This window comes from Hordeum vulgare, chromosome 3H (genome assembly GCF_904849725.1).
Source record: "Hordeum vulgare subsp. vulgare chromosome 3H, MorexV3_pseudomolecules_assembly, whole genome shotgun sequence".
In the NCBI taxonomy this organism is placed as follows: Eukaryota; Viridiplantae; Streptophyta; class Magnoliopsida; order Poales; family Poaceae; genus Hordeum; species Hordeum vulgare.
In genome coordinates, this window is record NC_058520.1 from 511,434,096 (window position 1) to 511,450,052 (window position 15,957).

A 15,957-nucleotide genomic window follows, 5' to 3' on the forward strand; every position below is an offset into this window, starting at 1 on the left:
GTGGGGGTGGGGGATTCGTCGAATCTCTCTTTCTCTTTCTCTGCCTGCCCATCTCATCTTATCTGGTGGATTGGTTTGTCCGAGCAAGCTCTGCCTCTGATGTCCGATGGTGCCCATGGCGCCTTCTTTTCTTTTCTTGTTTTGAACAGAGCCCATGGCCATGGCGTCTCCTTCTCGGGGAAGCCGTGGCTGGAGCTGGAAGGAATCCCGTTCCCGTGTGGGGGGAGGAAAGGGAGAATCCCGCTCCCGTCCCGCGGCGCGCGGGCAGCGGTCTCGCGCGGCCGCTCCGATTCTTGAGTTGAGGGGAGGGACTGCGGTCCGGCACGGGCACGCACGCGCGGCCGTGTGCTTTTCTCATGCATTTCTCTGCGAGCGGGAGGCGGCGGCGGCGGCGGCGGCGTGGTGGGTGCGTCGTTGATCGGGCCAGGTCAGAGCAGCGGGGCGATGTCGCCTCGGCATGGCGCATGCCCGCCTCGCCCGAGGGCATCAGAATCTTGGCATGGCAGCCTAGCAGGCAGCAGCAGGTCTTTGCCGGCAGCTCCAGCTCCACGTGACCAGGATCACCCCTATATTCTCTCCACATACGCCGCCGGTGGCTCCATTCCGCCACGTGACCAGGGTGAGGTGAGGTGCGGGTCTGTGGTCGACGTTCAACATTCTTTGCTTCTTCCCCTCTTTTTTTTGGGCTTGGAATTCAACATGTCCCCTTGCTTTATGGTTGTGTATATATGGCGGGTATTCTTCAACGTCCCAACATTCCAAGTGTGCGCTCTCGGTTTCCCCACGCCTTGTGCACCGTACCAAACTTGCACGCTGAAAAACCCCGGTCCGGATTCCAGAAGCCTCCGTTCCCTGGCAGCACCAACCGACGAATGCCAAACCTGCAAAAGGTAAGCATTAGGAAACTGTCACCACGCACGCAGGCTGCTATGCCATCGGTTTTCATGTGAAATGAAATCGGGAGCACCGCATCAGTTTGGACAGAAACCTGACGGAACATGCAACGACGTGACGACGCTTCGGTCAGGAAAAGGGACCTGAGCGCCGGCGAGCGACCGGCGTCTAATCCCGGGGGCAAACTTTGGGCGCTTTCGACGTCGGGCAGTTGCATCTGCGCATCAATCACACCAGACACCACACCACCACGGAATTTCGATCCGTGTCGCATCGCATCGCAAGCAAGGCGGGATTCCCTCCCCGCCGCGACGGAAATGTCTCCACCCTTTTTCGCCTCCGGCTCCGCCCCTGCTGACCTGGGTGGGGCAAGCGCAAGTGCAAAGGGGGCTTTATATCTTTCGGAATGTCCAAAGCATCCGCCATGTTAGCTGCAAGTCGGTGCCGAAAGCTCTCATGCCGACACTGTGTGTGGCGCCATCGCCCCATCGCCGCATCGCCTTCCGGCCCGGCCCCGCCCCGCCCCGCCCCGGTGCGTCTGCCTGCCCCAACGGCAGCCACGTCCGTGCGGCGGTTGGGCGTTCAAAGCAGGGGGGAGATCTTCTTTCTTCTCCTGCGCACGGATGCGACCCGAACCCAACCAACTTTGCTCCGTCTGCCCGAATTTTTTGGAGGCGTCCGCTTCGAGTTTTCTCCTCGGATGTACTACCTACTGTGCTGCCTGAAAGTTGCCTGCTTTTGTTGCATCCAACGTGCGCTCGAAAAAGTGCAGGGCTTTCTATGTTGCAAAGTAGTAATAAACTGCATAGGGAAGACGGTAAGGGCGCGTTTGGTTGCTTGCATGAGGCCAACCAGGCCCGCGCGGAAAGAAAACGGGCTGTTTGGTTGGCTGCATACGCTGTTGAGCCTGCATGGCACGATGTTTAAAGCACTTCTGCGCCTCGCTCTCTAGGAACGCTTGAATCGGTAGTTTCTCCAAAGCCAGGCCCGAGCAGTGCACGTGGGCGGCGGCGGCTGCACGCTCGCGGCCACTCTCGAGAAGCCGCTCCGCTTCCCGAAGCGCCGGCAGTTATTAGCGTCACCGCCCCTCACCGCTCCCTCTCCCCCACTCTCCCAACTCTCAACGGCGACGGCGGATCGAAGGAGAACAAGAAGAACACCGGACTCCATCACTGGCGAGCGGATCATCACCTGGCCCGCGGCAATGGCGATAAGCACTCTTCTGTTTGTCATGCACTACTTTTTCGCGTTCGATCCGGCGGTAGATTCGATCCACGGCGGAGAGGGAAATGGGGAATAGAGGTAGATAAGCATGGCACTTCATACTAGTTCATATTAGTTCATACGAGTTCATACTAGTTCATGCAAGATCGAAATATAGGTAGATGCGGATGGAGTAGAAGGGGGACTGGGGGATTGGAGGTACAGAACAGACACTGGCTAAACTCGTCGTTGAGGCGTACAAAGCGGCGGGTCGAGTGGCTGGCCTTCATCTTATTGTCCATCGTCGTGCGGGGCAGCGAGTCGTCGTCGTCATCGGCGGAGTCGAGGTCAATCTGCCAGCTACGACGGTCTGCCTCCGGAGCCCTCACTGGCATCTGCACCGGTTCTTTCTCCTCCTTAGGCTCCCCACCGATGACCGCCGGCGGCACGATTGCCGTCTCCCAGTACACTGCGGCACGACGGTCATTAGGAGCCTAGTAGTTTTTGTACTTGGACCACCTCTTCCTCTGTTTAGCGTTGTCGGAGACGGCCTGATTCATGGCTCAGCGAATGATGTCGGAGGAAGGTTGATAGTGAGAGAAGAGAGGGGGTGGGTAAGTACTTGTGGTCAGGTTGAGTAACTATAGGCGTGATGGAGAGAAGGAAGAGTGACAGTCATGCCGTTTTAACTACATGCTCTTCAATGAGCCATGAACTCTGTATATGTCTGACTCCATGAATTGTGTGCAGATCGAGGAGAGCAATGAGATGGTCACGGAGGTGCTCCCAGGCGTTGACGAGAAGGGCAATGAGGCGGTTCATACAATACCCGAGGTGGTGCTGCCGCCCACCGCCGAGGAACAACCGAAGACGCCAATGGTTGGCGACGACGAGCGCATGGAGGATCCCCCCAGCAGCAAGCGCCGCAACTACGGCCACTACCATGAGGAGGGTGGCCCAACTCACTTGTGCAAGGTCATCCTTGCACCGAAGCTTGAGTGCATCCCCATGCCCCTGGACTTCACCAAGCACTTCGTCGCGGTGTCGACGGAGTTCAAGCTGAAGAACAACACCGGGTGCTCCTGGAAGGTGACGGCCAAGCTGATGAACGGCAGGGTGACCCTGGATCAGGGTTGGGCCACCTTCGCCGCCGTTCATCAGATCAATATCGGCTACATGGTGACGTTCAAGCTCCTGACTCCCGACACCCTCAAGGTCATCATCTTCGACGACGATGGCATTGAGGTGATCAACAAGTGCGGGAAGCATGACAAAAGCCTTCACCGCCAGGGACTAGGGCTGGGGCACCTCCTTCCTAAGTACTATCGAGTCTGCTTGAACTATGATTTATGCATTGAACTGTTTGAACTATCGTTGTGAACTATATTGTTAAGTAGTTGGATCTTTGTTTATGCTCTGCTCTGTTTATGATGTGTGGTACATGGTTGTGTCGAAATGTGCCGGTAACCTCTCCAACTAAAGAGATTACCACACATCAGGCGTTGCATACAATCAAACACCATGTCTTGGATTTATCCACTAACATGTAGGCAACCAAACACCAGACAGTGTGGTTCAGCCCATGCAACCAAGAGGGCATGCAAGCAACCAAACAACTTACAGATGGTGCATTTGAGGCTGTTTTTGCTCAACCAGGCTGGGTTGAGAAGGTTATGCAATGCAGCTACTGTAGACTAAAGAACCAAACACGCCATAATAGACTGAAATGCATCTTGCTGACAAAACGGGGTTAAAAGAACCAGACAGCACCGGTGGGCACCCAGGCCAGGAAAGCTGGTTAAAGAGTATCAGAACACTTCCTAGCCCACTTGCTTCCACAGTCCATCTGTTAATTATTACACGAGCTAAACAAATTTTACTTGTGAAAATAACTCAAAGGGAGGTAGGTCGCACACAGGCTCTTCCTATCCAGTTGTTAAACTTTACAGGAGCAGAATAAAATTTACTTGGAGAAATAACTCGAGGGACGATGACAGGTTCTTCATCCAGCTGCTGTCGATCTTTTTGCAGGAGCGAGATAGAATTTACTCGGGGAGGGGAGATAACTCGAGGGACGATCATAGGTTCTACATCCAGCTGCTGTCGATCATTTTGCAGGACTAAGATAAAATCTACTTGGGAGGGGAGATAACTCAAGAGAAAGGGATGGTTTCTTCGGGTTCTTCAATCTTTGCACCACAGGAATGCCTCCTTTTCATCATTATAGCTCTGCTTCTGTACAGCGTTGGACTGGAGATCTTGACCATCCTTCTCCTCGGGGTCTTCAAAGCACTTGGTCTTCTCTTAGGCGGCGAGTTTCCAGCATGCCTGCCGTTCTTCACCGGAGTCGAGTTCCCAGCATGCCTGCCGTTCTTCACCGGAGTCGAGTCCCCAGCATGCCTGCCGTTCTTCACTGGAGTCGAGTTCCCAGCATGCCTGCCGTTCTTCACCGGAGTCGAGTTTCCAGCATGCCTGCTGTTCTTCAAGGGCGTCGAGTTTCCAGCATGCCTGTCATTCTTCACGGGCGTATTGTCAGTGCACGCTTCGTCTTCGTCTGCACAGAGATGGCCGAAGTGACCACGAGGATTCACGTAACAGTATGACGTGCGGACGATCCCTACGACTGCTGACGGGCGCACTGTCTGCATAAAATCCTCTAGCTCCAAAAAACAAGCATGGTCGGAGTATGGCAGAGTGTAGGAGTCCTTCTCAAATAGCTTTGGTGGTGACAAGGGATCATAGTTCATCTCTATTGCGCCAGCGCCCCGCCCTCGCCCTTTGCATCTGCTAGACTTTGCTGGTGCTTTATCACTGAACTTAGCCTTTCCCTCACTGTTTCTCCATAGCCAAGGGCTGCCTGAAGGCATGATTCCTATAGTTGGACATACTGTGTTCAAAGCTTCAAGACTCTCAATGCTCAGGGCGTATCTTGGTACAGCCCGGATCCTGGTCAAGCTGGTCTGGGTGGTGAAGATCTCTTCATTGTTATCAATGCCTAGAAGGTGTATTGTCAGTAGGCGCTGGGGCCAGACCCATATCTGACAAGGAAAGAGAGAAAAGAATATTTAGCCTTCAGAAGATCAATGTGTAGCGTTTATAAAGCAAATACGATAGCACCGTGTGTATCAAAGTTCTGAGGGCTACACAGAATTTTAGACTAGATGACTGAGCAGCGGTGAGAGCTTAACATCAATACTGAAGCACATTTATGCTGAATAAAAGAATGGAAATAGGAAATTAAGGAACATATCAGATTATGCCCAGGAGTAGAAAATTGAGTATGTCAAGGAGAAGAGGCTTAGCACCTTCGTTTGTAGTGCTCTGGCTATATAAAGCAAGAGGTCTTCTTTGCCAAGAGTGTCAATGCCAAGAATAAATTCATGATCAGGATGAGCACGAATAATGTCAACTATCTGCACCCAACACTAAGAAAATATTAGTATAGAACATCCAACATAGCATGATGGACAACTTAATGGTCACATACATTGCGCTCAGGGCAGAAACTTATGTGTGGGCAACTTACTTACAAGTTGGGAATGACATCTTATTGCAGGTAGATTAATTAGCACTAGAATTCTAGCCTCTATCAGAGCATCCACCCCATTAGTAAAATAGGATGCGGGACAGCTAATGCTGAACATGAGGAAGTACAACAGCTTTCCAACCAAATCCATGCTCAGATAGTCTCTGCCCCCTTGAAGATGCAGCTCTGGAAAACAATATGCCACTGGTTTTCACCTTTGACAGACATTTGGCTTGAGTGGCATCAACAGGCTATACCAAATTTCTTACTCCCTGTGATCCGAATTAATTGACACAGCCTCTATACAATGTCCAAATTTTACATTGTATAGAGGCTGCGTCAATTAATCGGATGGGAGGGAGTGCTGAAATTCTATGAGCTCCATGTGAAATGCCAGAAGTATTGATGTATAAGCAGCACACTGTGTACATGAACTAGGTTGTAACTGACAATTGCAACTTGCAACTGACACCTAAGGATGGACACCGGAAATTGCATATCAAAGCGCATCTGCTCATTCTGGAGACTTCACTGCCAGAATGGGATCAGGCCTCCAAGGCATTCTAAAAATTGTTTTCCGTAGGGACCCACAACGTATAATCTTCCTGGTGATTTAAATCATCAGAGAAGGTAAGTGCACTTCTCTGAAGATAATTTCAGACTAGCATGGACTACGGCCGGCTGAAGTGACAACGTTTCATACACGGGGCAGAAATTGGCGCAGTGGATCGAATCAAATCTGACCTGCTGAGCGACGACGTGGCGCGGAGGGAAGTTCAGCGACGGGTGGCAGTAGGTGTTGTCCAGGTAGAGCACGTCGACGGTATCCCCGGCGAGCGCGTCGAGTAGCGCCTTCTTCGCGGACCGCGCCTTGTCGCACCCCAACTCCCACCTGAAATCCCCGGTGTACAGCATGCATCCGATATCGCTGCGGAAGAGGAACATGAGCGAGCCTGCGCACAAGGCACGCGGCCACGGATCAGACGGCTTACCAAGCGGCGGCGAGCACATTCGGAGGTGAGGGTTTGGGGAGGGAGGCGTACCGGGGCAGTGGAGGGCGGGGAGGGCGGTGACGTGGATGGAGACGGGGCGCCCGGAGTTGGGGGAGGAGAGGGAGAGCGAGGCGGAGGCGCCGGCGGCGACGGGGCGGAGGAGGGAGGCGTCGACCCCCGGGAAGCGGATGGGGAGGAGGCGCGCCGTGGCCGGGGAGCAGTAGAGCGGGCCGTGGCGCCAGCCGCCCGACGCGCCGAGGCCCCGCGTGTGGTCCAGGTGGAGGTGCGTGAGGAAGTAGACCTGGCTGCCGCCGCTGAACTTGTCCACGGACACCAGCCCCTCGTCCATGGCCGCCGCTCAACTTGCCGCCAGTGCGCCGCCCGCGGATTTTGGGGGGTGTTTTGGTCTTTCTGGGGAGAGGGAAGGGGATGGGAGAGACGAGACCAGACGCGCGCCAAAATGAAAACGCTAACCGCACCGCGCGTGGTAATTGTCACAGAGAAGCATGTCAAAATTTTCTTCTTTTTTGAGAGAGAGAGGCATGTCAACATTTTCGAAACCACCATCGGACAGGTCTCAGATTTTTAGGCCAAAAAAAAAAAGAGGGCTGGAGCTGCTTTAGACAGCGACCATGCCGTCGTCCAAAGTTCATGGCGGCATCATGTTAGCGATCGACATACAATGCCAGCTTCAGAAAATAGTTCATGCCGACGCACTTGCTAGCGGTCGGCACACATGCCAGCACACAAAAAGGAACGGGAGTTCGACCACGCCATCGCGGTCGTGGTCGTGCCAGCACACTTGCCAGCATACAAAAAATGACGGCGCTAGACGTCATAGATCATTCGTCGTTGAACTTGATCATGTCGGCCTGCATCTTCTCGAACCATGGCATCTTCCTTGATGACACAGTGTTGAGATCCACCTTTATGATCTTCACCCCCGTCATCATGCTAGCGAGAGACACTTCTTCGCCTTGGTCTTGGCATTGGCGGCCTCAATCTCTAGCATATTGCATTGCTTCTCCGCCTCCATCTAAAGCATTGTGACTTGCTTCTCCGTCTCCATCTCAAGCCTCCTCCTTTGTATCTCCATGAAGGCGTTCATTTGCTTTTTTTTGTCTTGTCGGCACTTCCCCTGCCTTGTATCCTTCTTGCTCATCATATACTCCACGGTTGCGATCAAGGCGATCGGCACTGCATCCCGCTTTGTCCTCCTTCTTGGAGTTGGTCTTTCCCCCCGACCGTGGCTTCTCACCCTCCCCAACCTCCTCCACGGCTTCCTCCCCCCCCATGCGTTGTGAGGGCGACATATTGGAGCTTGAACTTCTCCTCATCTCTAATGATACTCCAGTAATGAGAAAGGTTGAAAGACTTACCTTCGTGTTGGACCTTAAATGACTCCAAAGCTTGGAAAGCCCACAAATGAATTAAACGCAAGCATATTAGCAAGTGAACATGGAAACAAAGAAGGATGTATGCTTGCATACCATGTCTTGCATGCCAATACTGCTCACGGGACGTGCCTTGATGCTCTCATAAGTGGCATAAAACTTGTTGCATTCTTGTTGGATCACCTTCCACCGCTTCGAAATGGACACCCACGCGCGCGTGCTTTGCATTTGGTACGGCGAAAACTTCTTGCATTCATGAAACTCACGATGGACATGAACCCAAAAGGTTGATGCCTTTTGTTCGGCGCCGACCTTGGTGTCTTGCCCAATGTCCCTCCAACACTCACAAAGGACCTTCTCCTCTGCCTCCGTGTATGCCTTTCGCCCGTCTACTCTTTCGCTTGGGTTGCACCCAAGCGCCTTGGGTGGCAAGCTCATCCTCGAACAAAGGCTCCCCTTCGATGTCCACCTCATCCTCGTCCTCGAGGCCGTAGTCATCCGAAAACACGTGGTCAAGCGGGAAGTCGTCTAGGTCGAGGCCGACCTGATCTTGCACGAAGGCGGGTTGCATGCCAGCTTGGTCATAGGTCGACAGCGTGAACGGCCCGCCTCAACCGTCCTAGCTTTGGGTCCCTTCGAGATTGTAGCCAGCCGCAGCCGCGACGACACCACGTGAAGCCGCCGGAGTACCCTCGAAGAAGATGCTCTACATGAAGCGGATAACCCTCTTGTCGTGGACGGCCACCGGCACTCCGTCAAACAGGTTGCGGGCGCAGGAGAGCATGTCGGTTGGCATCTCCCGCGCACGTTTCCTCATCCCACCGGATGACGAGCCACCTGACTACCGATGTGGTGTTGAGGTCGATGGGCGCGGGCGCGGGCGCGGGCGCGGATGGCGCCATCATGCTCACCTCGGGTAAGCATTCTTCGGTGAGCCGGGAGGCTTGCGGGTAGATGTGGAAGCCGGGGATCGGTTGAGTCATCGACGCACGGGGCAACTCTGATAACGCCATCCGAGGGAACGCAGACGAGCATGTGCTGGCCGCGGCCACAACGGCGTTGACGAGCCCGTGCTGGCCAGGGTTTAACCCTAGGTACGAAAGTGTGTCCCTTGTTACCGTCGTGACGCATGCAACGGTTGCAGCATTATCCCCCGGCTGCGCTGCTGCGTCTATCGACGCGACGGACGCTGCTTCGTCCCTTGCGTCCGTCGCGTGCCTTCGGCCCTTTCTCTTTGTCGACTCCCTAGCCCGCTCCTCGGACGCCAGCTCTTTCTTCTTCCTGGGTGCGGTGGCGGTCTTGCGGGGGACGCGAGGCTTACCTTTGCGCGAGGGGGCGATCGTTATGTTGGACGAGGCGAGGGAGGTGAGGTCGTCGTCCATGGCGAGCGACCGGGGAGCATGCGCCGGCGGGAGGGTTTTGGAAAAGTGAAAGAAAATGGTGGAGGCTTCGTCACCGACTGGAGAGCCAGGGGGAGTAGTTGGCGCACAGTGCGCGTCCATCTCGTGTTCGCGCCGACGCAAATCAGGCTAAAAGACGGGCCGTGAATGGGTCAACAGACGGACAAAAAACAGACGTGTGTCCGTTTGAATCGACGCGTTGGGAAATGGATCAACGCGTTGGAGTTGCTTTTATGTCAGCAACAATCAACGTTCTAATAACTCATGTAATGGGGCTGGATATTAGATTAGTGATATTTTCTCTTCCTTTTTTCCTTTCCTCACGAAAGATTAGTACTCCTTTTGCTCTGGCTAATCAAAATGAAAACGCTAACAGCATATAGCATGCGGTGAATGTCAGAAAGAAACATGCCAACACTGCATTTATTGGACACAAACATGTACATACAGAAAACTAGACAGCGTTCATTACCCAAGTATCCAATGCAGAAAACTAGGGAAGAATACAACAGGTACACATACATGGGAAAGCCTGGCCTTACAAAACAAGAGGGGTTCATAAAAATACAGCTCACGCACACAGCGCATATGCAGTCGACAACATAAAACATCACACGACGCAAACCAACAAAGACCCCCGGCACCTGAGAGCCCGGCGCTAAAGCCTGCCGACAAAGACAGTTCATGATACGAGCGTGCTTGTGCGGTGGATGGATGCTGGATAGAGTTGCTTCGCTCAGATACGTAGGGATCGCCTGGGTACACAAGCCTCATGGTTCCCTTGCGCTCCAGTTGGATGCCATTGCCTCAGTTTTCTGCAGTGAAGGAACGGACGAGGTGTAAGATCAACACGCGCTCGCAAGCCAACTTAGCATTCATGTCAAAAGTACGAGTTTCAAATGAAACAGGATCAGGCAGCAACTGAAATAAACAGGTGCGCTTGGCATGCAAGGGAGTTCAGCTCTCTTGAATACGAGCGTCAAACCATAAGAAATGCCAAGAAAACATATTCAAAGGACCTTATTAAAGGCACCATTGTGAACTACTGCCACAAGGAAAACGACTAAGATTGGTTTGTTCAAGTAGATAATTGTGTATAACATATGAATAACATGCTAATGTTCATAAGGACCAGATCATCTTCTGAATGTGAAACAATTGCACTCCCAAGTATGTTGCCAACACTCTGAACTTGTGAAGACCTTAGGCAGATTCGAGTTGAAGTATAGATCCTCTAACTTAAGTCACCTAACTTAGTGTGGCTGACATGTGGGACAGCTCGGCGCAATTGGCGACCCCGACAGGCATTGGGAACAATACACAGCAACGGACCCTCTTTTTGTAAGTAACTGGGTTAGGGCCCTTGTCAGTAGCTCCACTCCTGGAGGTCTCACCACAGCGCTAACAGCACGTTCACTATTGGTTTACTAAACTAGCATGTACTCCCTCCGTACAGAAATGTAAGATCATTTAGATAACTACTTTTAAGATCGTTTAGATCACTACTTTAGTCATCTATAAACACTTTTATATTTCTTTAGAGGGAGTGGCATACAAATAACAGAACCAGTCATCTTCAGAATGTCAAACCTTTACCCTCCCAAGTATGTTGGAAACACTGAACTTCCGACCTTAGCACATCCTACAAATTTTGCTGATTATAGGGAGAATTCTGATAAATGACCTCACTTGTTTACTAGACTAGATTTTTTTTGCTGCAACCATTTATGGCATCCTAGATGCTACACACCCGTAGCTGATGTCACAGCTTGTCCCACTTGCCATCCCACAACAATAAGTGGAAATTTTTAGCAACTGCTGCAAACTATAATTACCAGAAAGTGTGGTCCTGAACTAATGAGGCAAGTGGAAAGTTTTGGCAACTGCTGCAAACTGTAATTTCCAAAAAGTGTGGTCCTGAACTAATGAGACCCTTGGTACCATGTCATTTGTTCCAGCAACCGAGTGCGTACATAGAAAACTGGCACGTGTACAAGGCTATGAACTGGATACATGGCTAATTATAAGGATTCCCTAGACAACTAAAAATGAGGTATAACAGTATTCAACTACAATGGCCCAATAAAAAATCTACAGATGATGAAGTGTAGTCTAAAGCAAAAAAAGAGAAAGAACAGTTACTAGAGAAAATTAATATGCAATGCAGCAAGGGGAAAGTAAAATGAGATATGGGCAAAAGCCACAGATGACTAAAGGCTAAAGGCGATCAAAGAAAGGGTGATCCTATCCATTCGTGACATAAGGGAAAAGGAGAGAGAACTGCACAAATATTCCCGCTGTTGCATCTTATAAAGGTGTATAGTTATCAATATTGCTTTACAACATGTAAGTCATGCATGTGAAATTCTTGATAATTTTCCTTGTTTACCTTTATTTATATTTCATTTACAAGTAACACAATCACTAACTATACAGTCAAGAGAAGGGCAAGAGAAAATGGCCAAGGATAGATACAGTATGGTCATTTTATCTTGCCATTCTCTTGACTGTATGAACTTCTTAATTCCACTCAAAGTTGTGTATTATACTTTGAAACGAGTGGAGTACTATGAAATAAATAACTCAGCTAAACATGGCATCGGAAATGGAAACAATCAGCGCAGGAGAAATTCTAGAGATATTTACATGGGGAAATCACCCTTCAGAATTGCAAAGCGTTGAGTTGATTCTAACTATTGTTGTCCTATGAGAAATCATATATGAAAAACGCATTCCAAGGAGCTGATAAGCCGACAACAAAATTTTAATGTGAGACGGATTAAACCTTTCAAAAGAGATATTAATGTTACACACATTATTTGCATTACTTTAGTTAAACTGTAAAGTACCTTCGTGTTAACCACGGATAAACAATATAGGAAGCTACAAATGGCCAAAGATGTGATTCTCCTGGATATTAAGTAATCAGGTAGTAAAACTATTACGGTTGCACAAGAGATACTACTAAAAATTCATTACATATACATCGATAATTGTTTCAATTCGGCTACATGGTAGAAACATATAACCAGCGGACAAGATGATCCATAATAGGAAGTGTCTCATATAAAATTATAATTATCGGCATTACCACTTTTTAATTGCATCCTTTTTTCCTTAATAGCCAGCAGATTGCTGTAAATTGACTATTTATCTCATATACTAACTCTAGACAACTACCGATGCCAATTTGAGCTAGTAGTTCTTTCATTACCCTAATGTTTCTTCACCGAGTAAAACATCAAGAAATACTCTCCTTGTACAATTGCCTACACAAGCATAACAACTGACATTGTGCTGCCTCTGTCAAAAACACATGTCATTATGGACATTGAAACGGTTTCTAATATGACATTTTGACCATCTGTTTCTTTGAAAATATGTTGTTTTAAATGATAGTTCGATCTAGTACCCTCAATTTGATGTTGCCAATTTCAGTACTTATTTCAACATTGATAATTAAACCTATTTTTTTTGTACTAGATCAGATCCTAAATAACATGTATTTTGACAAGGAGGTAGAAAGAAACAACTACAAATTACATCAACAACAATTGATGCAGTGTGCAACAGCAGAGAATTTGATTCATTTTCATTTATCTTTTGACAGCTCAAGAATTTGATTCACGGTTCAATATTTTTGTATACCTACTATGTGCCTTTATCAAATCTCAATAGAGTTTAATTTTCATCCATGATTTTTAAGAGCACCAGGAAACCTTTCATGAGAAGATAATGTCATAGTATTACCATTTCCTCCAACAGTCCAGTCCATGGCAGTATTATGCAAGTTAAGATTATGCCATCAAACTTGTCAGCACCATTAGAATTTTCAACAAAAGATCGACAGTTTTGTTTGCTGAGTGACTGAAATATCTTACTCCATCCGTCCCAAAATAACTGTCTCAAGCTTAATATAAATTTGTACTAGAGCTAGTACAAAGTTGAGACACTTATTTTAGGACGGAGGGAGTACTACTGAACTACTCCAAGGCATGTCTATACTAGTTTTGTTCCAAACTAGACTAGTGTAGTAAATCATTTCATCCAATACCTCATGAATAACTAATCAATCAGCACAAACAATAAAAAATCATGGAGTTTAGGAAAGCAGGAGGGCAGACCTTTGTGTGCATCAGGCGCATCATGATACACGGGCTCATCCTCCGGCACAGTGTGCAGCTCGTCTGTTGCTGCTGCTGCTGCTTCCCCGGGGATACCTGCAGCGTCATCTGGGTAGCGAACAACCACAACCGGGCAGACGCAGTGATGCACACAGTAATCACTAACACTCCCGAGCCTCCCCTTCCCGCCCTTGCGCGAGGCCCCAAATCCGCGGCTTCCCATGATCATGGCGGACAGGCCAAGGCGCTCGGCCTCGAGGCAGAGGCGCTCCTTCATGTCGTGGTCCTTGACGACGTGGATCTTAAAGGGGATCTGCGCGGCGACCAGCGGCTGCGCCAGGTCCTGCGACTTGGTGGACGTGAAGGCGTCGAAGTCCTCCTCCCGCTTCTTCTGCAGCTCCTCCGCGGAGGCGGATGCGGAGTCGGAGCCCTCGGCGGCGGCGGCGTCCTCCGCGTCGTCGTCGGCGACGGAGACGGGGATGGAGCCCCAGTCGGCGCCGTAGAGGACGGAGGTGGGGCGCACGTGGAGGAGCACGACGGCGTCGCCGGGGCGCAGGTAGTTCTGCACGGCCCAGCGCACGGCGAAGGCGGACTCGTCGGAGAGGTCGACGGCGATGGCGATGCGGCGGTGGTGGGAGGAGGCGTCCTTGCCGGCCAGCGAGGAGAAGAAGTAGCGCGGCGAGGAGGGCTGGATCGTCGCCGCCTGCCCCGCCGCGAGGCGCACCGGCGGCAGCGCCGGGGTCGGCACGTCGCCGCCGGCCGACGGGGAGGGGTTGGAGTTGGCCGCCATGGGGAGCTGGGCAGCTGGCTAGGGTTTTTGCGCTGACTCTTCTCGCCGAGTTTATTCCGGGATTTCTCGGTGGCGGATTTGATCCGGGGTGGGGTGGGGTGGGGTGATGCTGATTGGAGGTTTTGGTTTGAAATGGAGGGATCGAGAGAGTAGGCTGGTGGATGGAAGGAAGGAAGGAATGGTCGTGCTGCCCCTTGTGCTTGCAACCGAGCTGTGTGATTTGGGGAAGGGGGCTGGATTTGCCTTGCCTTGCCTTCTCGTACACGCAGCGCTGCCCGATGTTGTCGCTTCTTTCTTTTCCTTTTCTTTAATCTTTCTCGAGCTTTCCCTAATCTTCAACTTTTATTCAACACAAACACGCATATACTGATATACTCGTACATGCTAAAGTCCTGCTCCCTCCGTTCCTAAATATAAGGCCCTGTTTGTTTAAGAAGTACCAGGACTTTTTTTTAGTCTCAACTTAAAAGTCCCTAGTCCCTATCAATTATTTTGCTCCGTATGTAGACCCTTAGTGAAATCGCTTAAAAGACTTATATTTAGGAATGGAGGGAGTATTTTCCTACCGAACTCAAATGCTCTTTAGTAAACAGTAAAATAAAATAAATAAAAAGTACTCACCCGTCTAGGTTTATAAGTCATCTTAGACTTGTGACAATGCAAGTCTCTTAGCAGGTTTCATAGATATTTTGTTTATGTGACACTGTATTTAATGAAGAGAGATAGTGAGGTTGTATCATACTTCCTTCGTCCCGGTGAATAAGTCACTTTACAAAAGCCAGATATTCCCAAAACGTAAGGCATGGAACAGTAAATTGCTTCCTCGATCCCCACCCAAACTCGTTTGCATGCGCTCGTGCATCGTTCTCCGCCTTTTCCTTTCTAAAGTGTGAAACAATATCTGCATGCACCCCATGGAAACCTTTGCCCTCCATCTTTTCCTTTTCTCAAATGTGAAACGAGTCTGTATGCCATCCTTCATGTTCATCTGTCCTTTATAAGCCATGGCAGAAGAATGATGGGGGAAGGTGAGAAGAATTGCCATGGAGGGAGGTGTCCATATCGGTTCCACGGAGATGAGGGAGGAGGAGATGGGCGCCATGGGGAAGCAGTTCGTGAAGGAGGACGAGATGTGCGCCATGGAGAAGCGGTTCGTGAAGGAGGACAAGAATGGCGCCATGGAGAAGCAGTTCGTGAAGGAGGACAAGAAGGGCGCCATGGAGAAGCAGTTTGTGAAGGAGGACAAGAAGGGCGCCATGGAGAAGGTTGTCCAGCAGCGGATCTGCGCCATGGGGGAGGAGCTCGTCCAGCATGAGTATGTCCTCGTACATGAGTTGGACGTTGCGTTCTCTATGGAGATTGTGCCGGATGATGTCTCTCTTGTGCACCGGGATGTGGAGACACAAGATCTGTTCGCTATGACGGAAGAATCTTTGACGTGGAGCTCTGGTTGTGTGGAGAGGGAGATCAAATGGAGGGAAGCAACACATGACTTGGTCCTCTCTGTAACATGGAAGAAGAAAATTCGCGCAATCAACGTTGGGGTGCGGGTTGGTGGTGAAGACGTGCACGTACCAAAGCATCCGGCGGTGAGAGCGGAGGACGTGTTGGACGCCAAGAAGAACAAGTGGGAT

The 15,957-nt window shown here is 50.3% G+C and overlaps 3 protein-coding genes across 3 annotated transcripts; 1 reads left to right on the forward strand and 2 right to left on the reverse strand.

The window, feature by feature from the left end:
• The first annotated feature begins 1,406 nt into the window (after positions 1-1,406).
• Positions 1,407-3,490, forward strand: LOC123444575 (putative B3 domain-containing protein Os03g0621600). Its single transcript, XM_045121349.1, has one exon. It carries the CDS (start codon positions 2,821-2,823, stop codon positions 3,475-3,477), a length of 657 nt encoding a protein of 218 aa, XP_044977284.1. The 5' UTR covers positions 1,407-2,820; the 3' UTR covers positions 3,478-3,490.
• Positions 3,491-3,847: 357 nt separating this feature from the next.
• On the reverse strand, positions 3,848-7,091 carry LOC123444576 (5' exonuclease Apollo). The gene is made up of 4 exons (XM_045121351.1): positions 6,667-7,091; positions 6,368-6,576; positions 5,403-5,510; positions 3,848-5,135 (listed from the first exon to the last, which is right to left on the reverse strand). Exons 1-4 carry the CDS (start codon positions 6,962-6,964, stop codon positions 4,251-4,253), a joined length of 1,500 nt encoding a protein of 499 aa, XP_044977286.1. The 5' UTR covers positions 6,965-7,091; the 3' UTR covers positions 3,848-4,250.
• Positions 7,092-9,805: 2,714 nt separating this feature from the next.
• LOC123444577 (universal stress protein PHOS32-like) lies at positions 9,806-14,552 on the reverse strand. The gene is made up of 2 exons (XM_045121352.1): positions 13,534-14,552; positions 9,806-10,224 (listed from the first exon to the last, which is right to left on the reverse strand). Exons 1-2 carry the CDS (start codon positions 14,321-14,323, stop codon positions 10,217-10,219), a joined length of 798 nt encoding a protein of 265 aa, XP_044977287.1. The 5' UTR covers positions 14,324-14,552; the 3' UTR covers positions 9,806-10,216.
• Positions 14,553-15,957: the final 1,405 nt, after the last annotated feature.